This window comes from Melampsora larici-populina, assembly GCF_000204055.1.
Source record: "Melampsora larici-populina 98AG31 unplaced genomic scaffold MELLAscaffold_69, whole genome shotgun sequence".
NCBI lineage: Eukaryota > Fungi > Basidiomycota > Pucciniomycetes > Pucciniales > Melampsoraceae > Melampsora > Melampsora laricis-populina.
The window spans coordinates 337,804-363,591 of NW_006768833.1; the positions used below are offsets into that span (position 1 = coordinate 337,804).

Sequence of the window (25,788 nt, forward strand, 5' to 3'; positions counted from 1 at the left end):
ATGGCCAAACCCCCGAGCCAACTGTCGATACCAGAATGTGAGTTATTTTGCACAACTCACTCAACAATGTATTTGATTTTCCTAACCACCGTTATACCAAGATATAATTTCGCATTCCGATGACCCAGCAAACCCACAACTTCGATGTTCAGCATGCAATAGCCGGACCCTCAGCGATTACCGAAGTCACCTTCGCACGCCTGCACATCAACAATCTGTTCAATGTTTGCTTGACCGTGAGGCGGCCGATGAAGTGATGCTCCAGGCCATCCGAGCAACACAAGAGGATACCCCGAGAGAAACTACCACCCTGGACTTGCTGGACTTGGCTCAATACACACAACATCGATCTGACACCCCCCCGGCTGAATCACCTGAATCACCCCTCACTCCGCTCTCTTATTTACGGAACCTGGACCCCAACGGCCGATTGGACGATGATGCTTCCAGCACTGGAGACTCTGACCACGCTCTGGATGTCCTTCAGCTCCGCCAAGCGTTGGAAGCCATGGAGCACGTTGGGGTAAGCCCTGAAGATGACGATGAGGACATGTTACCCAACGAAATGGACCTAGACGACGCCTTCGACGATAATGACGGGCCTGATACAAATGGGTGGTACCCTTTCAAGTCCAAAGAGGTGAGCCAACTTTCCCTTTCGCAATCACATCAGCTTGGTCTTGACACCTGTTTCTTCCTATCATTACACAGCAAATAATTGCCTTGCTAATCATTGGTTCAACGCGAAGCCTTCTATCCCGCCTCCAATACCAGCGAATCCGGTCAATATTACAAATATGTGATGTGAACTTGCCTGCCTGGGGATCCTTGCGTGGGTTAAGCAACCGACTAAAGAAGAAAATGGGACTCGAAATCACCGCAAGAGAAAGCCCTGCAGGTCACCCTCTGTTCGGTCTGAAGGTGAAGACTATCATACAAAGCGTAAGACGTTGATTGTTCTTTCATTAAGACGTCGATGGTTCTTCCATTACACACCAGGACTAATATCAAATGTGATTGCCATTCTAGGAGCTAGCTAATCCTATCGTCAGCCAAAATCTCGTCTTCCTCCCGGAACTTCCTCTTAACACGCCCATCAACCGTCTATCCCAGTCCCAAAAATGGCGAGAGCTCTACCCACCAGAACTTAGGGTGCAAATGGTGGTTTCTAAAAGCATCCACTATTACATATACGAGCCGGTCCAGGTGGTGTCAGGTCAATTGGTCGTGCCGATTTTCTTTTATAAGCAGGGAGAAGACATCATGGCGAAGTGTCTCCGGGCTGTTGTCGAACCAGCTCAACAGTTTCGGTCAGGGTTCAACATCTTCATTGAAGATGAACCAGCTTTCAATTTATCTGACCTTTTAAGTATCAACGTCAACACTTTCTGGAGATTATTAGAAGAAGTCAGATTGGACAACACTGAACACCTGGGGGAACAATGTGGCAATCATATGTATCGTGAGTGATCACAGTCAGACTGGCCAACTTCGACACTTGCTAAAATCTTGCTTTTCTAGAGCATACGCCCGGGGGAATCGAAACGGTGCCGATGGTCAATCCTTGGAGGATCAAAGCAAATGGCAAAATAATACGACATGTACCCCTCACTTTATACTCCGACGATACTTCAGGAAACGTGTCGAAAAAATACAACAAGCACATGAGTATCTATTTCACCCTCTCTGGTTTGCCACCCAATTGGTCAAACCAAGAGTATAACACTCATTTCCTGGCCACGACCAATTGTGCTTCGGCCCTTGAATTGTTCGACCAGGTCGTAGACAATATCAAGTAAGGGATCTGGCCTGCTCTACTCACCCGGAGTAGATCATTATTGACTCTCCCCAAAAGTGATTTGGGCCTCCAAGGTTTTACAGCATTCGATCACTCTCTTGGCGAAGACGTCTGCGCAATGGCTGTCGTCCTTTGCCACCTTGGAGACTCTCCGATGCATGCGGAGATATGCAACACCACCAACCCGGCAAACACGCTAACTCCGTGCCGCCTCTGTGACCTCAAAGTGGATTGTCAGGTGGAAAAACAATCCAAAGGATTTGTGCGGGATTTTTTGGGTCTGGACCAACATGGCGAAAAGGTGAGTGAGCTTCCATATTCACGTTATTTCACGTTCAAAAACGTGAAAGTTGACCATCCTAGTTTGACAGGCCGGATTAGCCCTTCGGGATTGGAATGTCACCCGTGCACGTACTCGCGAAATTTGGCGAACAGCTCAAAGGTGTAACAGCAAGAAAGCGGTGGACAACTTGGCACGCCAATATGGACTGCGAGATACGCTGAATGATTACTTTATAACTCTAGTTCAGACAGCTCAAGACAATCTAACCGCGCCTCAGGTAGACGTCCTTTGCGCCAACCTCGAACACGAATGGGGTGATAGACTCTTCAACCCAATGCTGAGGCTGGCTGGTAAGTTTTTGAACGTTTTCACGTTTGAAACTACTGCTGATGTGGTCCCTTCCCCCCAGGTTTCAACGGGCATCTTGACACGCCGGTTGAGATCCTTTACGTGGTTCTCCTGGGCGTGGTGAAGTATCCGTACCGCGACACGATTAAGAGCATCAAACCTGGCAAAGCTGGGGCCCAAAAGCACGCGAAGATGTCGGCGCGCTGGCGCTCTTTCAAATCGAAAGGGCTCAATATACCTCCCATCCAGCCGACAACCTTAATCCAGTTCTTTCAAAGCCTGGTAGGTAAGGAGTTCCGGAATGTCCTACAAACAGTCCCGTTTGTCATCTACGAGCATGTGACCGAAGAGGTGCGACATCTGTGGACGGCACTGTGCGCCTTGGGCTCCTACGTCTTTCAAACTGAGATCTCCGACGTGGACACCTATCTGAAGGAGCTGGATACCGCTGTGGACGTGTTCCTGCATCAACTGATCAAAATCACGGCTCAGTGGGTTAACAAGCCCAAGTTTCATATGCTGATACATCTCAAATACTCTATCCGAAGGTTTGGTCCGCCTGCGCTGGTGGCCACCGAGAAATTCGAATCCTTTAACGGAAAAACACGCGACGCCTCCATACATTCAAACAAGCAAGCCCCTGGTCACGACATTGCAACCACTTTCCTCACGGCGTTGATGCTCCGCATCTTGCTTTCAGGCACGTCTTTTTTTGATCATGAACTACAGGCGCGCGTCGTAGCGGGAGGCAATGTGCAATCCCTTTTCACTCGAATACCCGAGTTGGCTCAGGCATTGGGCCTGAACATGGGTGTTGATAACATTTGATTGCACATGGACAGCGGTGAGTCTACGCATCGCAGGCTGTCATACTTGCTACCCTCTGATCACATCCCTCAATCGTGATCTTGTCAATTGTTTTTTGGCCACAGGAGCAAAGTCGACCCAGGGGGATCTGCCCAATTGTCTAAGACAATTGGGGTTGGAAGTGCGGTTGCAAGAATTGGATCACGTCACTTTACCATCACGCCATAAGATTGAAAAGGATGACTTTGTGGTGGTATGTCTTTCGCTTGCGTGGCCTAGAGGTGGAATTCTCAGTCGGCGTGGCCATCTTGCTCTGACCAGGTGAATCGAGATGGAATAATCGGCCAGGTGGTGTCAATCTGGAAGCCCGTCAATGAGGCATCCTCGAAATCAATTCTGGTACTCGCCAAATGCAACAAGGGGCGAATCGTCCCGTTCTACGGCATGCGGGAATTTGTGATCTCAAACAACATATTTCCATGTGATATCAAGGTAAGCTATCCCTTTGATACCATGGCTCTCTTCCAGTCGGCATCATTAACCGCCGCTTCTTTGGGCCCGTCAGCAAGTGGAATGTTTGGTCAATATGCAGCACAATTGCTCCGGTGGCCAATGCTCAGTCACGTTAACCCAAACCAAGAAGGTGGAATGTAAAGAGTCAAAGATATCAGTCCCGACGATCAAACACACGCCTCACAACTCATACATTCTGAATTACGCGGCCCACTACTCAGCGGAATTACATCGAAAATTATCTGATCTACATGTAACTAACATCTTGCCTGGACAATGGAACGAATACATCTCAACTGGCATCACGAAGTGGAAGGCCACACCGCGCCCCGTTCGCAAAAAGAAAGGCAAAGCGGCGGAACCGGAATCACCTTGAAAGTGGCTCTAGGAACCTGACCTGCGGTGCTTCCTGTTGGTTTTAATATGCAAGGAGTGTGCGGAAATGGTTTGGGTGGTAGGATGTCGGAAATAAGTTTCATGCTCTATAAACCTTTGTAATAGCGTACTATGTGGTTTTGTATTAGCGTACTATGAGGTGTACTAAGTGCAAAAGTATTGCAAAATTGTGCGATGTGGGCGTCTAAAACCTTTGGAACTTACCAGATGTTCCCAGGGCCTCTTTGTACCCAGGCCATGGTTATAATGGGCATGGGTATTGACTTGTTCCCTCGCGGGTTAGTCGAAGACCTGCCAAAGAATCAAAGAACTAAGGGATTCTGGAAATGATGGAATTGGTTTGACGACTTTTGGTAAACGCTGCCAAAGGTCACCAAACTTATTTGGTTGTAGTAATCCAACCAAAATTCGCTCACACCGCCAAATGATCACTTCAATATCGGCGCACAAGATAAGTGATGTATCAGCAATACGTCACTTATCGCCGCAGTGTATGAACCATGATATTGGTTGCGTGTGATAACCTTGATATCAAGTTGCCCTTTGATGATATGGGAGCCCGATAAATCTCTATTCGCCGTCTGTTCATATGCAAGGTGAATAGTCCATCACTCATCACGCGCTTTCCTATCCAATCATGCCTAAACGCACAACGCCAGAGTGCGACCGGGATGCGTCAAGCGAGCCTGACACGAAAGAACCCAAACTTATCACGGCAGACACCCCTGATCTTAACAGCAAGGCAGACGGATGGGACGTCTTCCCTAACGACACTTTGGCGGAGAATGACTTTCGCCGTCTCATCAGCGTTATGTTTGGTTATAATTGCACCATTCACCAGGCGCAAAGGAAGGCCGATGGCCATATCGTGGCTATCAAGTGTCAATACAAATGGAATTGCGAGGGTACCAGCCACTTTCCAACCGTCAAAGCTACGCTGGGCATCGTGGAACAGCTTCAACATCCTCGCCTTGTGGCTTTCCTCGGGCATTACCAAGTTTCGAACTCCCTGAACTTAGTGTTTGCATATGATCAAGACACACCAACTCTAGGGGACCTTCTCACTCAGAGGAACTTGTCCGAAGACGAAACCGCGCATTATACGTTACAAATCGCCGCGGCTTTAGACCACATTCACTCGAAGGGGGCGGTCCTCCGCAATCTCGATGATTTCAGAGTCTTATGTTCCGAAGATTACACCATCAAACTGTATGATTTTGACTCCATGTGCTTGCTCAATGCCGAGGGAACTGCGCATGGTGAACACGGGATGGATTCCATAGACCGAGCGCCAGAGATGATTGAAGGTGGCCGCTATGGTACCTCGGTGGACTGGTGGTCCCTAGGAATTCTGGTCTATTACATGATAACGTATCTCAAGCCATTCCATGAAAGTCAGTGATTTTCTACGGGATGACTGTCTGTCCATAAGAAAGCGCTCACCAGGGTTCGCTCACGCAGGTTTGCATCCGAGTTGCAAAGGCAACCCGGTTCTGAACGCCAATGTCAGACTGCCAAAATTCTTGACGGACGATATGTGTGAACTCATTACGGAGTTGCTGAACAAATCACCCGGTGATCGGTTATCATCATTGGCTGAACTCAAATCTCTGCCGATTTATAACAACATGTGGCCATCAAGAACTCCCAACGACATGTTTTGGAGATAAGTCGCGATGTTGGATTGGCTTCGACCTGGAAGCCAATCAATTGCGCAAACAATATACCCCCGTACGTTTGTTTGTATTTCACGCTGCTCACACACATCTTTTGGGCAATTTCCTATAATAACCACCTTGGATATATCTTTCATTGAACGAAGCAGGCCCATATGAAGTAGGTAAAAAGATTTACACCTATGCAATTGTAATTATAGCTCTGCCGAACTCATCCTTTCGCAATGTACAAGATGGTGGTAATATCCTTCCGCGCGTAACATGATTTCGGCAGCGACACCATACGGTATTCCCCAAAGGCTCATTTGCTGAGGCGAGATGAGATCAGGAAACAAAAATATATGGAAACTGTGGATCTCTTGCAAACTACAAATCCTGAGTACTCGGTTTTTAGTTTGCACCGACAAGTCCGCATAAGTCAGAAAGTGCCTAAGAGTATGTCTGCCTATGAACCGGGCAACCTCGGCGTAGGTAATGCGAGGGCGAAGAGGTCCTTGCGTTTGGTAATCATCTATCAGTGTGCACGTTCGAAGCGGGGTCAGTGACAGCAGTGAAACACCTGAGGAATGGTCAGACACTCACCCGTCTGACCCTCCGAGGCCATTAAATTGCTGCGGTCGCCGCTGGACCTACTATTTCAAGGAATGGTGGGGATGGCCGACCAACCCAAGTCAGGAGTACTTGCTTGGCCATTGGGTCCACTCGTCGAGTTGGCCAACGGCGAACCTAAAGTTGGTTGCACACTTTCCGCGAGGGGCCAAGCTGAACCAAGGGGGTCCTCGACACATCTGAACAGACAAGTCAGAGGGGCCAGATGGTTGCCACGCTGTATGATAAGCAGACTCACGTTTTGGGAGTCACTGGGGTAGAATTTGTCATTGCCGAAAGCCTTTGTGAGCGACTGTTGGAGTTCTTTTGATGATGTCAAGATGGACTGGAATGAAAGTTGAAGTCCAAAGTGCGAAGTCCAAGGTATTGCAAGAAGAAAGAATAAAGTCCCATTTACCACGACCCTAAACTCGTCTCAGAGTGGATTAGGTCAAAGATCCCTAACGGCCACATGATGGGCCTTTGGGGCACGACGAGTCCATCTTACACACCAAGTATGGCACCTACTCAGTCACAACCGTTCGGTGAGCCTTCCTCGCCCAACGTTCCAATAGCATCCTAATGCCTTCCATCCGAATAGGTAATCTGCTGAACCCACAGCCGGGTGGGTCCCATGCGCCTGGAGATCATCAAACGCCGGCCATGTCGACGTACCTACGGGGGCTGAACAACCACGCGGATTTGGTCTCACCTCAGAGTAAGAATCGGCCTTTCGGAGCCCTTATGTGTGCGAGGCCAGTGTACTGATCAGGACAATTGTGTGTTCCAGATGGCCCTTGCACTGGTAACCCACGCAGTTTAATCGGCAGTGCCAGCCGGGAAACCCTGGCTTCCGTTGGAACTCGACCTCGCCCAAAGGTCAAAGCTAAGACCACTTTGGCTGCCAAAAGTTTGGCTGACCATGTCAGCCCCACTCGTGGCCCGTCGAAGAAGCGGCAGCGTTCTCGATCACCTACTCAAGCACCTGCCGGGGGTTCAGCATTGACGTCTCAGCAGAGCTCACTTGCCCATGACTCGCGTCCCGAAAGCCAGTTGGCCTCTGGGGTCCCTGCCCAGCTCAGCCGAGACCTAACTCGCCAGGAAGCTGATTTCCTGGCGGAATTGACGGAATCATTCGATGACAAGCATCGGCAGTATGCGCGTGATCTGTCTGAGGTCAGAATTTTGCATTGCTAACCACGCCTGAGCGAGGCTGAGGTTGGTTGAAGTTCTTTTAACATATATATCTTTTAACATTTGACAGATCGTGGGTGAAAACCATCGACATTTGGCGCGATCAGCTGATTCTGCCAGGGCGCAGTACTACATAACCCAAACTGCTGACAAGGTGGAATCCCTGGTACATACCTTTGAAGACCAGCTTCGAGCCGTTCACGATGATCTCTCCACCAAGATCAATCTTCTTTCCGAAAACCTGCGAGATCTCACCAAGGCCATACAAACGGACGGCTTGGCGGTACGCCAAAGTGACGCTCCTCCTGCGGTTCCTGCTCGCAATGCATCCAACGGCGAACCTCCTAAAAGAAAGAAATGGGTACTTTCAAAGGAACTGAGAGTGAGTCGTCGACACAATCAGCGTTAACCAGTGAACTGATATGCTATTACGCACCATGCAATAGGCCCTTGTCACCGCCTTGTCAGTCGAATTGTTACCTGAGGCCAATCTGCAGGCCTACACCGCGATTGAGGACGGTGCAAAGAACTACCTTCCAAGGTCGCTTTTCAATACCATCAGGGCGAGTCAATCATCTCATTGGCTCTTCTCAGCGTGCTGATTCCTGGGTTTCGTTTTGATTACCCAGCTGCGGGTAGCGAAGCAAGATGCCCCCTGGTTAGCTCAACACCTTCCAGGCAAAATCCGCGGGGTTAACGACGCCAAGGGTATACGAAATTACTGTACGGCAATCAAGGAAGCCTGTAAGCACTCACGCGAGAAGTTGCACCTGTTGGTGAGTCGTCCTGCATACGTATTGTAATTTGATATAGAGGCTGAGGTCAGCTCTGGCCTTCCCAGCTCTTAACAAACATCCAAAGTCAGAAGAGCAGAACCGTGAAGGTCGTAGCGGTTCCTACTTTACAGGCTTTGTGGTATCGAGTGGCCATCAAATGCGGCATCATCAACGAATCAGTGGATCCGAAGACTGCATGGGCAGCGGCGGCCGGACCAGCACGCAGTCGACTCACATATCTTCAAAGGGAGGCTGCCCGCCTGCGTAAGACTCCATCAAACACTAATATTTGGTGTGAAGTGGACGCACAGCTGGACCACCTGCGCCAAATGGATCAAGAACATCCTGACTTTTCGTCATTGTAAGTACTTGACGTCCGCTTGTACGGGTGCTAAATAGCATGATTGGGCTGATGTTGATTGCTTTTGCCACAGATTTTATGACTATATATATCAAAATGACCGCGAGATATTCGACGGTAAAAGAAGTTGGAGTGCAATCTCCAGCGGGTATGTACTGGAATTATCCACTGATGAGGTTGTTTTGAACAGAGTGGCTGCAGGTCCTATGGAGGAGGAGCAGGAGGAGCAAAGTGAAGTTTTGGGCGAGGAAATGGAGGACACTGATGACGTTTGATGTTGCCACGTCTCATGGTTAACACGTGGTCTATGAAAAGCTTATCTTATTCTTATCATATTATATTGCTGTTGTTGTTTTGGTAGTTCATTAGAGCAATTAGAGCAATGACCCAATGAAATGAACCAGGCAATTAATACTAGCACATCCATTACTCGTCGGTCCCTCTCGAAATGGCCCGTTTGCTTTTGAAGCCCCGCGGGTTCGCTTCTCAACCGTGTGTAACCCGGCCGTGGGATGGGCCCCGGGGCGTCTGTGTATGGCCCCTTGGCACGCCACGTCAGGGCTTTTTGAGCCCGGGTCACAGCCCTCAGGCTACATCAGGGCGGTATGTTGGCGGGGGTTTGTCTGCCTTTGGGCAGTCTGCAGACGGAACCACGAGGCGGCCTATAGTCCGTCCGCGTGGAGGCTACCCAAGGGCGGCCCATCTCCCTGCAGTGGTGGACGCCTGATGGGCGGCCTGCCCAGGCCGCCCATCGGCCGTCCAAGCCTACCCGTGGTGTATGAACCCATTTCATTCTTGAATTTTGATTGTAAGAGATGGCATTGTGGGATGATGAACCAGAGCGTTTCGGCATATGGCATATGTGCTTACATAAGTTTTGAGGCTAAGTGAGCGTATCGCGGTGGAGGTTTCAATCCATCCTGGCACTTACTTTGGTGAGCTCAACTCATCTCACGCTGTATCTAATACAGATGCACGCTAACTGAACGTCCTTCTCCTTTGGGACTTTGTTAAGTTTATTCTTGGGTGCTATCCTGTGCTATCAGGTAGACCGTAGTATCAGGTGCTATCGGAGCAGCAGCGGCTTCTGTCAAGAGCCACTGCGTCATCGCATGTCTGACGGGTCTGCCACCCCCCTATCTCAGAACGGATTCTATAGCAGAGTTATGCATGAATCGCGCGTTTGAAAGCATACTTTACGTAGACCACGCGAAAGTTACTCCTGGCCTTTGGTTGCATGATAATCTCACCTTCATCTCACTTGGCCGGCATGCTGTGATCTATCAAGAATTGGACATTTGTCTTCCAAACCCTGGCTTAACCATGTACATATTCCAGAGTCCAGAGTAAAAATACTCCAGGCAACATCTTTGCGTTCAAACTCGTCAATCCCTAAATGCTCCGCTTTCGTGATCTCTTCCAAATTCCCAACCGGCGTTCCCGCCCCCGCAGGTCTAGAAGAAGGCGCAATGATAGCTATAGCACAAGCGGTGATCAACATGCACACGTCCCTCACGCTCATCTTTCAGATGAATATTGCAACTCCTTTTGGGGCGAAGCAGGATATGAAAAAATCTTACATCGGGTCAAAACGTCGGATAGGGTGCTGACAGAACTGAAGAATTGGTACAAGCAACGCGCTGCCATCGAAGCTGACTATTCAAAACAACTCGCCCGGCTCAGCAAAGTCAACTTATTTCGCGCGATTGGACTCGAATACGGTGGCATCAACCACAGTCTCGAGTGTATTCGTGAAGTTACCGCCCGATCAGCTCATTCACATTCAGAATTAAGTAGAAGTTTCAAAAAGGAATTGGAGTTAAGCGCCGCTAAGTTCATCGCGAAGCGCGATGGGGCTCGCAAAAATGTAAGCCGTACACTGCCACCGAAGAATTCTATTATCGTGTAATTTGGCACGCACAATGCTGCGAAAGTCAAGTACTGTGATCTCACGTAATGTTTTTCATGTCTCTGTTATTACCTTCAATAGTCGCAAGCCTTGATCGAAAAACTGCATAAAAAGCTTATAGAATTACAGCAGCTACAAGAAAAGGTCAGGACGTTCGCTTGCTTTCGCAATGTCTAGAGATCAGTAATACATATCCCTGATATTTGGCCTAAACCATGTAGGCTCGAAGCAAATTTGAGGTGGATTCCATCGCGGTGAACGGGTATGGAGCACAACTTCATCTTGTGGAAGGAAGGGAGAAGGACCGCATTGGGGTCAAGTTTGATAAAGCTAGTGCGAGCATTTCATCGACAGGTATGTATCGTCTATCTATCTGTCCTCCGATATTCTCGAGGCGTCAGAATATCATCTTAAGTGCTTGTCACATTTGAAGAAAAACAATATCGTGTCCTTACCAACAACCTGGAAGAGACTTCCCAGGAATGGACGTTGCAATGGAAAACTTTTTGCGATGTGAGTACCCATCACCCTAAGGGGGGATTCATTATTGGGCTAAAATTCTAACTTGTTTTCCCTGTGATATTGCATAGTTGATTCAAGACCTGGAGGAAGATCGAATCGACTTCATTCAATCATCAATATGTACATATACCGATAGCCTTTCTGCTGTCAGCCTTTTGGAGGATGCAGTTGCGTGACTTCCGCTCAGATGTTCAAAATCTCTCCCAAATTCTGATTGGCGCTTATTCGAGGCACTTTCAGCAATGTCATCTCGTCCGAGACGCGGTCGAAAAATGCGACACTCAAACAGATATCAAGAAATTCATTGCTCAATCTGGTACAGGTGCAACATTGTATTGTAAATCAATTTTGCTTCTACTATTGTGTTCTTATAAAGCTCCATACTAGGTCTTTGAGCTCAACGTGCAAACCCTGCTCTCTATCAACTTGCCAGGTGCTCCAGCATACATCGATTACGCCAAAGGCGAGCATGAAGAGACGTTGGGCATTAGAGCCCATTCACAACAAAAGACTGCCAATTTCACCCGAAACTCATCTCGAATCACGCGCGAGCCACCCACAGATACCTCACGCCTTGTTGAAGAATTAGTGCAGTCTATTGAAAATGGGCCTGGTTTGCAACATGCTTCAATACAGTTTAGGGGTAGTCAAAGCAGGGTCGAAGACGGGCGCAACATAGCTGACATGATCACATCAAATAGCATGGCTTCAAATATCGGCTATGGGATGCGTGAAGTCCAGCCACATTCACCCTTATCATATGAGAGAGCATATACACACGATCCCCGTCATCACGAAGCTTTCACAGGACACGGCATCTTGATAAATCGTTGACCAGCATAACAGAAGTCAAGTGATGGAAACCCCATGACTGATACTGTCTCTGTTTCCAAATGGCTCATGTCAAGCTACATAATTTTCATCGCGTGCTTTGTGTTCATATGTACTCCCCCTGATCCTCGTTAACTGGAATATTGTATCATCCCACTCAATGATTTAGTGTATAGGCTCAAAGATGTGCATTTCATCTCTCCTTCCAAATGTACGTTCAGCAGCTTCTTCATATAGAAGGTCAAAGACTTTCCCCACGTGAACGGCATTCATTCTTGCGCACTTTTTCTTGATTGTTGATTTATGACTACCTGCTTTGTATACTCTGTCCATCACCTAATGTCTCTCTTCACGTTTCTCCACATATAAACCATCCTTTCCTCTCGCAATGGGAATTTTTCAATATGAAGATTATGTGTTGTTTATTATGAAGTTATTTCCAAGACGTACGGACACAAGACAAGCAACACGAATGAGGCTTGGCTGAATGTTTCTCGCCGAGACTGCCCAGTTGATGAGACCCCGTCCACATTTGATAAGGGCCGCGGGTAATGCTGATGTGGGGACGCTGGGTCGATGGCTCGTTCGGTACTCGTCTGCGGCAGGGAGACATGGTATTTGGCAAGTTTGGAGGTTTCTAGATAGCCATCCAAGTTCAACAATCGGGAGCGTCAAGACCTTCAAAGTTCAAAGACCAACTCCGTCTTTTGAATTGTGCCGGTGATGCCGATCATAGACTTCAGCGAATGTGTACGGATCGAAGACTATGTTGATGATACCCACCTTGCAAGGCTCAGGTAGGTAGATTATCCCACCGATAAATATCGTGATTGCTTGTCATCCGGCAATCGATTCTGATACATAGCCTCAATGATTTTCCTTTGCAGGGACTATCGATATAGCGCAGTTGATCTGTCACCGACAACGAAGTACATTTTGAGACACTGTACGTCGCGTTCACCACACAGACATCATGTCTCGAAATCATCGACGTAGTGGCGGAAGAAGTTGACGGTTCGAGTCTTGGGTTCTTTTGACTGCAAACCCATTCACCGACGTATGACGAGGGACAGGGTGGAACTGGGTCGCTGAATGGATGCCACGATGGGTCGCGTAAGTGACATGGGTATATCTCCGGCAACAAGCCTTGCACAAGCCTTGCCTGGAATCGAGGTCTGGCCAGAAGGGGCTAGGATCGGGGGCTTGTCTGCGGGCTTCAAGCGCACGTTATAACCTGACTGACCTTTGTGCTCTTATATCCTTTATAATAGGCCGAACATGATCACCCTCATCGGGCTATTTTTTATTTTGATAAATATAGCGACGGTAGCGATCTACATGCCCGACCTAGAATCCGAAGCGCCTCGATGGGTTTACTTTTCGTACGTTTTCTGTATCTCAGCGTTTCTTCCATTCATTCCTTCACAGCATTTGAAGCCAACCGCTTTTCCATTTGACTTGATAGCTTTGCAATCGGACTTTTCTCGTATCAGACCTTAGATAGTCAGTGCTGCTGACTGAAAGATTCACTGTAGGAAGTAAGTTCAAGCGCTGAAATTAGAAAATTCCTCTACACAGATGTTGACGGTAAACAGGCGCGCAAAACTGGCACATCCTCGCCTTTAGGAGAAGTATGTGGTCCTCCGCCACTTTTTATCGGGTATACTCACAGGAATATAGTTAGTTAATATCAGCTTAAATCCTGTTCTGTTCCATCAGTTGTTCGACCATGGGATCGACTCACTCAACTGTGTCTTGGGTGGATTGATACAATGCGCGGCCATAGGAACTGGGCAATCCTTCTATTCGGTGTTTATTGTGGTAGTTGCTTGCTGGCCAATGTACCTCGTGAGTCGACGGTTTTCAAATCTCTCTCTGCTCTAGCATTCTCACGCCGTTTGGACTGATACAAATTCTTGTTTCTTAGAGTACTTGGGAGGAATATCATACTGTATGTCAGAGTGGATATGCTTGAGTATTGAGCATGCTTGGATCAAACCATCGTTATGCAGACGCTCATTCGGCCTCTATACTTGCCTTCATTTTCAAAAAAACAGGGTGTATTGTATCTGGGATTTATCAATGGGTCAGTTCATGCGTTGCTTATATCACTTAAGATTCTAGCGAGATTGGGTGCTCTTAATTCCATCACAAACCTCTCAACCCGATCGAATCTTTTGTCTGCGCCAGCCCGACTGAGGGGCTTCTGATTGCCATGGCGATCTTACTAAACTCCGGATTCAATGGGAACCAAATTTGGCACTCCGCAGTCAAAACCAAGTTTGATTTGCCTGCCCCTGTCACCGATTTTTTTGCTGGATTTGGACATGAATTGAAGTTTCTGGACCTGTTTGTGTTCTTTGTGCTCACCGCGCTGGTTATTGGACATGCTCCTTTTTGGTAATCACTTTTATAGACAACATCTCACCATGATCATGACATTGACATTAAGGCATCATTTATTTGTTAATGCACTTATCAGCTTCTATAACGTTTGGAAAATTGTAGCGGAAGCCCGACAACCTAACCTGAAATCCGAACAGGCTAGACTTGGCTTGATTGGTCAACCTCTGCTCCGTATTCTGCCGCTACTGGTTTATACCGGTGCCTCAGTCGCCTGGATCACTTCTCCTGCTTCTCATTTACTCGAAAATAAAAAACTCATGGAGTGGAGTTTGATGTTATGTGCGTTATTCTCACTCGTTGCACCTAACGATTACCACTATTATATCTTCTCTTGAATCATTATCTATGATTTGCCATGTCCTCACGCAGTGCTTCCATTCTCATTACACAGGTCTCATTTTTGGCAGGATGTCAACGAGGACTATATTGGCACATCTAACCAAAGGGGCATTCCCCTATTGGTCGATGATGATGCTACCGTTGATCATGGGCTCCATATTAGTCAATTTACCGACATTAGGCCTGTGAGCTCAATCATCGCACCTTTTGAGTCTAGTGTTTTGTATTCTAATAGTCTCCTTGATCTGTTGATCTTCAACGATTTTTAGGCCCACGGTATTAACACCTTTTGGAGAACTGATCTACCTACGTTTATCGGTATTTTTGTGTTTTGTAGGTTATTGGTTTAGTACTACTAAGACCATTGAGAGGTTTTGTGAAGCACTTCAGATTAACTGTTTGACGATTCGAAAGAAATGAAAGCAATGAAAATAAATTCTTGTTTATTGATCGGATTGTTGGTAGGTGAGACACAACATAAGCGCAGAGACTCAACCTGACTCCTCAGTGAGAGGTCTAGTCCCTTGTTAGGCTTTGGAAGCGAGTTAATCTGGTGTGTTTTCTAATTGCTCGGGCGGCACCTGCTCTGTGACTTCATTACATCCATCATGATCATTGATCATGTTTACACCCAAAGCTAATCACCTATACATAGTGTGCTTTGACATACAGTCCTGATAACCCTGTTACAAATTCAACAACAATTCTGCATAATTGGTGCTGTTGAGTAGAAACCCTTGAAGAATTTCCGATCATTGCAACTTCTTAGGTTGATTTGATCTTTGTTACTTGGGTTTCGGCGAGGCAGGAGGAAGTTTGAAGTGGAAAGTTTTATGTAGAGTCTTGCTTCCCCAGAGAATCTTGGCCATGCATCATCTTGAGGCTTTCATCATTTGTATGTACATATCTTTCCAGGTTGAATTGTCACCTATATAATCATGCACAATTTCCTGCAGGACTCAAATTCGCCTCACAATCTTGGACTGAGTGACGTACAGCCGTGTTCATCATTGACGGCCCTTCAAAAAAAACTTCGAATAATTACAGCAAAACCGTGTACCTCTGTGTGTTGAATGATCTTTGCTGTACCTGTATATACATTTTGCTGTGATCATTCAAATAATGTTTACCAAATGTTCATCAATGATGAATACGGAGGTACTTATGATGTCTTCTTCAAATGATAATTCCTTGGAACCATGCCAGTTTTATCTCCACATGATGGTGAGAACCGTGACCGATGTGGGAGATGTCTATCCGCTTCACCTTCGCGAGTAAATCTATGAAACTTTTCTGCAACTCTCGGACAGTAAATCAAATATGTACAAGCAAGTAGAAAGGATACATCATACGAGTCACGACACAGCTAGTGTCGTGGCCTGCTGGTGACATGTTCCGGCTGCGAATGCTTGTACAATTTGATGGGTCTTCTTGAGTGCAACCAGACGTATATCTACTTCTTGATTTCATTCAACAATCTTAAACAGAGAAGACCAGCTCCGAACGCACATGATTCTAGAGGCTTATCATGCAATCTGGTGGTTCAAAAGTAACGTCGGGAATGCTACTGTCCGGGCTGATCCGCTGTGTATGGTTTTAGATAGGAATCAGGATTGAAGTTTGATCGAAACCTATTGAAGTGAGATACAGGAAATCGATCATGTAATCTCGATCAAGTCACGTGATACCACAACGGAGACCACCGGGCAAGCCTGGTCCGTGCGTAGCCGTGCGTAGGAGGGGTAGGGCTACACCCATCAATTCTTAAGCTGGAACAAATTCTTCCTCTTGAACCCCAACTTCTCTTCACCCCTTGTTGACCGCTGGCTCGCTCGCCTTTCCAAATCATCTCAACCTCGAGTTTCCCTTTTTCATATTAACTCATATAAGTGCGACCTATTTCCTTTCTCTCACACTCACACATCCTCTTCAGCTCGATCACTTCCTATCAGCTTTACAATCTCATCCGTTCTGATCCGATCACTGACTTTCCGATTTGATCTATCATTCTGATCCGGTGCTTTGTGTCTTTTGCTTAATAGCCTAGGTTACCATGTCGGTGAGTCGTGTTCTTCTCTTGCGATTCTTTCCAACTTCTACTTCCATACTGATCGATGCGGTTATTGACTCTGATAGGCGCCTACTAAAAAGGGCAAGAGTGCCCAAGATTTCTTCAGTCAGTTCTACATTCGGTTTATTGCCTCCAATCATCAATTTACTCATTTTTCCATTTTTGCAGCCGATTTCATGATGGGTGGTGTCTCTGCCGCTGTCGCCAAGACTGCTGCTGCACCCATCGAGCGTGTCAAGCTTTTGGTACAGAATCAGGGTGAGATGCTCAAGACCGGTCGTCTTGATAAACCTTACGCCGGTATTGTCGATTGCTTCAAGCGTACCTACGCTGACGAGGGTGTCGTATCCCGTGAGCCGCATCATTCTTTTGGAAACATGTTTTGATCTCCTAGCTGACGATCGATCCTATCAGTCTGGCGAGGAAACACCGCCAACGTCATCCGATACTTCCCTACACAGGCCTTGAACTTTGCATTCAAGGATTACTTCAAATCACTTTTCGGTTACAAGAAGGACAAAGACGGTTACGGTTTATGGATGTTCGGAAACTTGGCCTCTGGTGGTGCTGCCGGTGCCTCGTCTTTGTTATTTGTATACTCCCTCGACTATGCTCGTACTCGATTAGCCAACGACAACAAATCTGCCAAGGGTGGAGGTGAACGTCAATTCAACGGTCTGCTCGATGTCTACAAGAAGACTTTAGCCACCGATGGTGTTGCTGGTCTTTACCGTGGTTTCGTTCCCTCCGTTGTCGGTATCGTTGTCTACCGTGGTCTTTAGTGCGTCTTCTACTCGATTATTATCCGGCCAAGACCGCTGTTCAACATTTGTTTGGCTAACTTTCCATCTTTTCATAGCTTCGGAATGTACGACTCGCTCAAACCTGTTGTCCTTACTGGATCCCTTGACGGTAGTTTCTTGGCCTCCTTCCTTCTCGGTTGGGGTGTCACTACTGGTTCCGGTATTGCCTCTTACCCACTTGGTGAGTTTGTCCGATCGCTTACTTCATGGCCGCAGAATCCTTACTGATGCTCTTGCCTGAGCGTAGACACTATCCGACGACGTATGATGATGACCTCTGGAGAGAAGGTTCACTACAAGGGCATGTTCGACTGCGGTGCCCAGATCGTCAAGACCGAGGGTGTTTCGGTTAGTGAATTACCTTTCCATATCTGTCATTCGGGATCTGACATTTTTGCATTTTCAGTACTTGTTCAAGGGTGCAGGTGCCAACATTCTCCGAGGTGTTGCCGGTGCCGGTGTCTTGTCCATGTACGTATTTCATGTCTCATATGATTACAATGACCGCCATTCTCACATGTCGACTTCATCACAGGTACGACAAGCTCCAGGAGCTTATGTTCGGAAAGGTTTACAAGGGTGGATCTGGTTAGATGATGGTACTCCGGTTTTAAATCTGGAAATTAATGATTACTACAAAGAATTTGTTATAGAAATGTCCATCTCCATGTGCCTAAAAATCCTGCAACTTTTGTTCTTCACACTGAACATGTTTCGCACCTCATTTTACATGTTGGGATCGTTCAGGTTCATCATGCGTTGTTCCGATGACTTGATTTATCTTATGTTTTACCTGCTTGCCATGAAGTCAAGTGTCAGACCGAGAACAGGGACAGTGAACACATCGTCCGAGGTGGCTCAAATCGGATTCCTCACAGCATTGCAAATCCTTAGATATTCATCCGCCCTTAATGCTCAAGTACCCAAAAACACTCTCACAAGTCAGGTGGTGGGCGCGGCGCGATTTTGGCGCCCTGAGCAGCGCCTGGGAGCGGCGCTCCCGGGCGCGGGTTTTTTTTTGAAAAAAGGGGTGGGAGCGCCCTCAAACCTAAGTAGGTGAGAAAAGGAGGTTTCCACCCTTTCTCACGCCCACCTTCAAGGAGTTCCCACTCTATCAGCGCTGGGGTTGGCACCTTTATTCATTCACCTATCAATTATGTCACCTAAAGCAACGTGGATTGAGCCTCCTTCAGGTAGCGGTAACAAATGGACTGGATTCAAAGCTTTCAGCATTCGCCACCACGGACGACGCCGTGCAAAGTGTAAATTCTGCAAGTTAGAAATGGATGGGAAGCCACCAAAATTATATCACCATATGACTCAATTGTGTAAATCCATTTCAATACACGAAAGATCTAATTACCAACAAGTCAATCTTGAAGTTGCACTACAACCACTGAATACGACACCAGAAGAATCAACTGGATCAACACCCGCACCTGTTTCCATTTTAAAACGACCAAAACTTGATCATGATTTTTCAAATCTCCATCATTTCAGTATCCGTAAACCAGAAGAAAATATGAAAATTTATGAAGATCTACTCAAAGCACTCATTACTGGCCATATTCCTTTTCGATTTCTCCATAACAAATCATTTCTCGAATTTCAACAGAAACTCTCAATTGCTCCATTCACTCCAGCCTCACGATACGTTATGATGGACAAAGTTCTTCCACAACTTCATGCTCGTTATGCAGTTGCGTCAAAAGCGGAACTTAAGCAGAATAGCAATATGACTATTTCATTAGACGGATGGACTGACTGCTCCCGAAACAGTGTCTATGCTGTCCTTCTTTTACGTGGTACCCGAATCAAGAAGCTTATTGATGTTCTAGACTTGGATGAGATCCGACATACTTCAGACAACATCCTGGCTGCTTTGAAAACTGCTTTACACGGGCAAGATGTCACCTGGGAGCAGATAGGAGCTATTGTCACTGATTCACCCAGTTCAATGGTCAAGTTACGAGTAAGTACTTGATATATTTCTTTTTTGTCTTCCTCATTTCTTCTTTTCTTGTGATGCTTAGAAGGCTGAGAGTTTTTTGTTCATCACCAATTGGTTTTACAGAGACTCGTTAGAGAAGAGTATCCTCATGTCATCCCATTAGCGTGTTGTTTACACGTGTTTAATCTCATCGTCAAGAAGTGTCTTGACCACCCGGACATGAAGGACACCGCAAACAACGACCGAACCATTGTCAACTTCTTCAGCTCATCTCACTTCTGGAGCCAGAAGCTATTCAAGTGGCGTATGAAAGAAGGCATAACACACGGACTCCAAACCTTCTGCGAGTCTCGATGGCATTCGATGTCAAAGGTTGCATTATCGGTCGAAAGCCACGAACGAGGTTTTCAAATGTGTCTTTCATTATTGAAAGACAACTCAATCTCGACTCCAACAATCAATAAGAATGTACAAGTCATTATCGAGAATCGAGATCACTTCACTTCAAACTCGATCCTAGTAAAATTAATCCGACCGGTGATTGATGCTCTCAGTAGATTAGAGCAAGCGAATACCTCAGTAGGCAACATTTGGAAAGAGATCATCACAGTCTACAATCAGCTACTGAAGATTGACTTATCGAGCTATCCACGATTCCTTCTTTACAAATCTCATTGTCTCAAGGTCTTGAACGAGCAAGCAAAGATATTCAACGAGCCAATTTACATCGCTGGATTCTTTCTCAATCCCTCTTATTCTCAAGTCGCTGTCTCACGTGCATATCCAATAGATGCCATGATCAAGTTGATACTTTCAATCGCCAAGACATGGAGCTACAAGAAATCTGAAGCACTCAGTCTTAAGAATCAAATAATACAATACTTCAGCGGCGAAGGGTTGTTTCAACCAACTACTACGGTTTCTGTAGCCATGAACTACTGGCTAGCGATTCGCTCGACTCCAAATACAACTATCCTCAAAGCCTTCGCCATCCGAGTACTTGAGCTGGTGGCGCACGCAGCAGGTGTTGAAAGTGTATTCAGCATGATGGGTGCAACAAAAACCAAGAATCGTAGTCGGATGACTGTAACAAATCTTAAAATGATATCACAGCTCGAGCTCCAGATCAAAGCCGAGGAAGCTGTGGATCCAGCTGTCAAGGATCTCAGCATTGTTAACTATGAAGATGAGGTTGAATCAGGTATCTTCTCCGGAGTCGATGAATTGCAAGAATTTGAAGATGGAGTTTTTGCTCAGCATGACTCACATACAGAAATGGATATAGAGGTAGCCTACTCTGGCTTTATTGAAACTTTGTTCGACATTTCTAATTTCACTACTATTGTAAGTAATAGAGCTAAAGTACAAACCATCAATGAAGATGAAGATATTGATGATGAAGATTGGAGCGCAGATGACCTTGTTATTTAGTTCAAAGAAAACCCATCCGATTAGAATCATAATAGAAACTGCTTTTTAGCCATCTTATTTAATTTTTTTAATTTTCTCGCGCCTCTCGCGCCTCCTGCCAAAAAAGTAGCGCCGGGAGCCTGTATGGGCGCTCCTGGGCGCTACCTTTTTCCAGAGTTCGCGCCCACCAGCTGACATGACCCCCTAATTGGTGACCCCTTGTCCCACTGGTTCAGACACCTTTGCAGTACCCAATGCCACTTTTTTGTGAAGATTACAGGTTTAATTTAAACTTTTGTGCAAAGTTTAGGGGTCTTAAATTTTTTTCTGCCATGTACTACTCTGCCAATCAGTCAATCAAAGACCTATGACCAGGACTTGCAGATTTAGCTATGTACCCAGAAGCTTGTGAAAACTCATTAATTCACATACTCTATACACCCTTGCAACTCACTGGTCAGGGTTTGACAAAAAGAAAACCAGTGGTCAAGTCTGTCAGTTCCGCTGCCTCTAACTAGCCAGAAAAAGGATGGGTTTTCATTCAAGTCCTATAAAGTACCGGGTCAAGTGCTCTGGGAGTTTTCTGTGAGCCAATCGCCTGTAGCTGGTAAGACTTGAAATTCTGGATCTCCAATCATGATGTTCACATTTTTCGGGTATGCAGGCAGATAATTCATTCCAAACCCCAGCAAACTCCAAATCACATACAAAGAAATTTTTCCAGGTCATGTATGGAAACAACTGTCCAATGGTGACAACCTTTTGGGTTTTTTACCCTTCTTGTGTGCCTTTGCATGTATTGTGCGCCCACATAATGGATTCTTTGTAAAACAATTTACAAGAAGTACGCAAGTCTTTTTATGATTTCAAATCATACTGGCTTTGGGCATTTCTGCCGGCTCCATCTGTACTCTAGATCATCTTCCTGAAAGTGAAGTCATCTTCCCAAACTACAAAGCTATACCAGAGATACACAATGAAGGTCTTTGTCAAACACACTGTGAGTCTGGTCATCCAGGTCTAGAGTCGACTCAGGATTATTTACCTTTCATATATTCATCGAATGAGCAAGTTCATTTTGCTGTGCGTGCAATGCTGATTGTGGTTCACTCGCCGTAGCAAAAGAACTGTGATATACGTGAGTCTTCAACAGTTTAATGTATTCCGCTTTATCAAGTGAAAGAACCATTGCCTTCTATATGTTGACAAGAAACCGGTTTCACTACTACCAGAGATAAACCTATGATAACAATACAATAAAGAAAGAGATAAATCTATCGAACAATACAATAAAAAAGAGTAATCCATTTATATACAAATGGCGCAAGTCACATCCCATATTTTCTACAGGGTTTCAAGCTTCTCAGAAGCCGGCCTCTTTGAGTGCTTCGCTGATACGATTCCATTCAGCAAGAGCAATTCGAGCTTTTTCTAACTTGATTCTTTCGGCTTCTTCTATTTCTTCGGGGCTAAGCGGTATTTCCGTATATTGTTGGCGAAGAGAAGATCTAGATGACGATCGAGAGATGACATTCTTAACCCATGAGGAAGCTGAGGAAGTCCGTTGACGAGAAAAGATGGAAGGCTTGGGATCCGTAGTGCAAGTAGGCCGTACATCAGCAGTTAGTAGAGGTTGATGGCATTCCTCCGTGTAAGGTGGGGGTGGTGTAGGCATGCGGCGACGGGGAAAGTTATGTAATGAAGTGTGTTGATGAGATGCCACACTTGATGGACCGCGAACACTGGTAAAATTGGTGGGGAAGTCTTTCATAGATGGTGGCAGATTACGATTCGGAACTTTGGAATTATTAGCTTCAATGTTGACCGGGATGATGGGCGAGCGAGGATCGGCCAGCTCGAGACGATAAAGATCCTCAGTTGGCATTGTGGTGTCAGGTTTACGCTGCCCGGTTTTGGATTGTAGCCGAAGTCGTAGATTCTCGATGGACCTGCTTCGAAAACTCATTGGAGTGTTGGTGGATGTAGACTGTTGGATTGTGGACATACGAGCATCAGCAAGATTCCATGAGATGACCCTCAGTTTTAAGATGCTCTGCGATGACTTTGTTTCGGATGCTTACCATGATTGGCGACGATCTCAGATAGGCTTGGTTGAGAGTGACGGTGTGGTCAAAAGTGTAAGAATGTGTTATCACCACGTTCCACATAATGTCAGAATTAGAAGCCTAGCATTCACTTACTACTTTCTGATCAGAGAGTCTTTCAAGATAATCTAAAAGTCTTGAAGTTCGTAGATCAAGAGCCGAAGCAAAGAGCAGTGATGGTTGAAATAAAGGTGGTATAGAATGAGCGAGTAGAATTGAGGAAATATTGACAAAAGAATCTATAGTAGAAGTTGGCGTTATTTCACAAGAATCGTTGAGGGGGAAGTCACCTCTGGCAAGCGAAGAGCAATATTTATATATAAGCACCTTTACATGTAGATACATGCAACTTCAAGTCAAGCGAAGCTGGTTGGTGAATGTGACAAGATCATCGAAAAGGGAAAGTGTACAGCTAGGTACAGCCGCTACCAAACCAGATGTGCATAAGGTTGTGATCAGCCGGAAGCAACTATGTGACATATCTTCAAAGGAGGGATTTGAACGCAGTTAATTGGTGACTGAATGGGTGAATGATGCAATACACTTGCGGCCAAACGATATCGTAGCTGGCATATCACCCAGGCTCTAAGTCTTTATGTAAGGGGTTGAGAGGACAGGCAAAGCAGGTTGATTGGGTGTTATGCACCTCTACCCCTTTTGAACGTTCCAAAGATATCTCCCATCGCAACTATAGGTGCGCAACTGTCTCCAATAGACTTGATGAGGGGGCTGATTACCTGTGATGATACTCCTCGATTGAGGTAAAATGCTTCCCACATATGGTACACATACGCTGTGAAAAGTTTACCATCCTCAGCTTGATTGAAGCTTCCCTTTTTGGGGATTGAAAGTTGCGCTGCAAACAACAATGGCAATCTGTATCATAGCTGAATCTAAATACTCAGGGGTCTGTGAGTCCTCAGCTATTGGGTTACTTGGGAATTTTAAAAAGGTCGAGTTCAATTTTTTTGAGCAAAGGCAGCGTGGAAACGAGCAGTTACCACAGCGCGCGCACCGATTTTGATCCTGCTCGATATCGGTGCAGGAGGAGTCCATGAGAACGTCGGGAGGACAAAGCAGGACGTAAGAACTAAAGCTTGGACCCGGTACCAGGACCACCCGAGCGGGCACGGGGCCGGGCTTTTCGGCCTCATAAAATTGTCCTCGGGCCTCAGAGCGGTGTGCTCTTGGGCCAGCCAAAAGGGCTGGAATGGAAGGATTTGAGGGATTGGCAGCACTGAAACATAATCTAAGATGCTGAGAAAGCTGGCAAAGTGACCCAAAAAGCACTAGAAAGGGTGTTTAGAGCATCCACAGTGGTGGGCTCCAAATCGGGGCTATCGCCAAATTTGGTGACTGAGCCCTGATTTTTTGGGGCAATGGCAGTCCCCATCGCCAAATTTTTTTGTAGCCGGCTTCAAATTTCAAGCTTTGGGCTACATATTTGGCAACAAAAAGCCGGGCTCCAAATTCCCGCACTTGTTCAATCCCATACCTCGCACATGTAAGCCCACGCGTACCAATCTCAAAGTGTGTGTAAACACATAGAATCTACACTTTTGAAGTCCGAACGACTGCATCCGGATTGATTTGGGGCCCCACCAAATTTGAATTCGCTCGATTTGGAGCCCACCACTGTGGATGCTCTCAATGGCCACAATGGCAAATATATTTGCCCGAAATCGTCAATCTCCTCGGCACTGTGCAACACCGGCAAATTTTTTGTGTATTCGGGCCGGGCGGGCCGGGTCCAAGCCTTAGTAAGAACAGCTGTCCAAAAACCTTGTTTTCAAACAACTGTGTTTTTGAAAAACACAGTAAGAAACTGTGTTTGTGTTTACAAACCAATCTCTTTGCCTGATCGCATGTTTGATTTGATTCTTCATTTATCCCTATACGGAATGCGAGGTGTGTCAAAGTGACAAATCAAATTTCAAAAAGTGAAATTTCAGAATCCCCGGGTCAGAAATTGACAAAACTGGATTAAACATCAGATTCAACCCAAATATTGGTCTGAAACCGCCTGTATTTGGGATGAAACCATACTTTCTGCCAGTTCTTACCGGTTTCCAAACCACAACCCTGAATTTGACCGCTGAGTTGGCACTTTGGCACAAATGATACACAAAAATTTCAAAAATCAAGTTTCAACACTACAAAATTCACATACACGCAAAACAACTAAACACCAAAGTGATTCTGTACCATAACTCCTTTGCACATCCACACAAGACAAGTTTACTGATAGCATATTATCATGGAATGGACCCACTAGCCTGCTGGGTGATGTATTACGTCAGTTGATTGACTGCAGCTGCAGACTGGCAGAGTGGGTGGTCACAGGCCCTGGCCACCGCACACTTATGGTCAAACTTTAAAAGGTAGACTACCTAGCCTTAGGTGGTCCATCTCTCCAGTCGATCGACTGAAAAAATCTGTAGCTCCCGCCCTGGCCACTGCCTGCTTATGGTCAAACTTTAATAGAGAGACCACCTAGCCTTAGGTGGTCTATCTTTCCAGTCGATCAACTGAAGAAATCTTCAGCTTTGGATCTGGCCACCGCCAGCTTATGGTCAAACTTTAATAGACAGACCACCTAGCCTTAGGTGGTCCATCTCTCCAGTCGATCGACTGGAGCCACAGACTGCCCCAGCCAATCAACTGGCCTCACCTGGAGCTACTGTCGATCGACTGGAGCCAC

At 46.2% G+C, this 25,788-nt stretch overlaps 9 protein-coding genes across 9 annotated transcripts; 8 read left to right on the forward strand and 1 right to left on the reverse strand.

The window, feature by feature from the left end:
* MELLADRAFT_112700 (uncharacterized protein) lies at window positions 1–3,464 on the forward strand (the record flags this gene model as incomplete). The annotated part of the gene is made up of 4 exons (XM_007417207.1): window positions 1–37; window positions 102–640; window positions 3,272–3,273; window positions 3,362–3,464. 4 exons carry the CDS (start codon window positions 1–3, stop codon window positions 3,462–3,464), a joined length of 681 nt encoding a protein of 226 aa, XP_007417269.1.
* Window positions 3,465–4,782: 1,318 nt separating this feature from the next.
* On the forward strand, window positions 4,783–5,815 carry MELLADRAFT_94327 (uncharacterized protein; the record flags this gene model as incomplete). Its single annotated transcript, XM_007417188.1, has 2 exons — window positions 4,783–5,539; window positions 5,592–5,815. The coding sequence occupies 2 exons, from the start codon at window positions 4,783–4,785 to the stop codon at window positions 5,813–5,815; spliced, it is 981 nt and encodes a 326-aa protein (XP_007417250.1).
* Window positions 5,816–6,162: 347 nt separating this feature from the next.
* On the forward strand, window positions 6,163–6,740 carry MELLADRAFT_112702 (uncharacterized protein; the record flags this gene model as incomplete). Its single annotated transcript, XM_007417208.1, has 3 exons — window positions 6,163–6,358; window positions 6,464–6,552; window positions 6,618–6,740. The coding sequence occupies 3 exons, from the start codon at window positions 6,163–6,165 to the stop codon at window positions 6,738–6,740; spliced, it is 408 nt and encodes a 135-aa protein (XP_007417270.1).
* A 141-nt stretch (window positions 6,741–6,881) lies between these two features.
* MELLADRAFT_94328 (uncharacterized protein) lies at window positions 6,882–9,015 on the forward strand (the record flags this gene model as incomplete). The annotated part of the gene is made up of 9 exons (XM_007417189.1): window positions 6,882–6,954; window positions 7,011–7,127; window positions 7,182–7,563; window positions 7,618–7,627; window positions 7,674–7,985; window positions 8,050–8,170; window positions 8,243–8,379; window positions 8,430–8,740; window positions 8,814–9,015. The coding sequence occupies 9 exons, from the start codon at window positions 6,882–6,884 to the stop codon at window positions 9,013–9,015; spliced, it is 1,665 nt and encodes a 554-aa protein (XP_007417251.1).
* Window positions 9,016–10,136: 1,121 nt separating this feature from the next.
* Window positions 10,137–12,005, forward strand: MELLADRAFT_94329 (uncharacterized protein; the record flags this gene model as incomplete). The annotated part of the gene is made up of 8 exons (XM_007417190.1): window positions 10,137–10,607; window positions 10,675–10,693; window positions 10,738–10,793; window positions 10,871–11,003; window positions 11,083–11,162; window positions 11,240–11,338; window positions 11,412–11,508; window positions 11,605–12,005. The coding sequence occupies 8 exons, from the start codon at window positions 10,137–10,139 to the stop codon at window positions 12,003–12,005; spliced, it is 1,356 nt and encodes a 451-aa protein (XP_007417252.1).
* A 666-nt stretch (window positions 12,006–12,671) lies between these two features.
* Window positions 12,672–15,198, forward strand: MELLADRAFT_73391 (uncharacterized protein; the record flags this gene model as incomplete). Its single annotated transcript, XM_007417168.1, has 13 exons — window positions 12,672–12,799; window positions 12,890–12,948; window positions 13,076–13,115; window positions 13,274–13,384; window positions 13,468–13,505; window positions 13,581–13,633; window positions 13,722–13,850; window positions 13,930–13,953; window positions 14,060–14,088; window positions 14,193–14,402; window positions 14,485–14,687; window positions 14,800–14,932; window positions 15,017–15,198. The coding sequence occupies 13 exons, from the start codon at window positions 12,726–12,728 to the stop codon at window positions 15,165–15,167; spliced, it is 1,254 nt and encodes a 417-aa protein (XP_007417230.1).
* A 1,339-nt stretch (window positions 15,199–16,537) lies between these two features.
* Window positions 16,538–18,446, forward strand: MELLADRAFT_73392 (uncharacterized protein; the record flags this gene model as incomplete). The annotated part of the gene is made up of 9 exons (XM_007417169.1): window positions 16,538–16,636; window positions 16,790–16,806; window positions 16,884–16,923; window positions 16,987–17,169; window positions 17,233–17,599; window positions 17,678–17,802; window positions 17,869–17,969; window positions 18,028–18,092; window positions 18,157–18,446. The coding sequence occupies 8 exons, from the start codon at window positions 16,801–16,803 to the stop codon at window positions 18,212–18,214; spliced, it is 945 nt and encodes a 314-aa protein (XP_007417231.1).
* A 3,672-nt stretch (window positions 18,447–22,118) lies between these two features.
* MELLADRAFT_73394 (uncharacterized protein) lies at window positions 22,119–22,746 on the reverse strand (the record flags this gene model as incomplete). The annotated part of the gene is made up of 1 exon (XM_007417170.1): window positions 22,119–22,746. The coding sequence occupies one exon, from the start codon at window positions 22,655–22,657 to the stop codon at window positions 22,346–22,348; it is 312 nt and encodes a 103-aa protein (XP_007417232.1).
* A 114-nt stretch (window positions 22,747–22,860) lies between these two features.
* MELLADRAFT_57860 (uncharacterized protein) lies at window positions 22,861–23,682 on the forward strand (the record flags this gene model as incomplete). Its single annotated transcript, XM_007417149.1, has 3 exons — window positions 22,861–22,969; window positions 23,064–23,089; window positions 23,184–23,682. One exon carries the CDS (start codon window positions 23,431–23,433, stop codon window positions 23,596–23,598), a length of 168 nt encoding a protein of 55 aa, XP_007417211.1.
* Window positions 23,683–25,788: the final 2,106 nt, after the last annotated feature.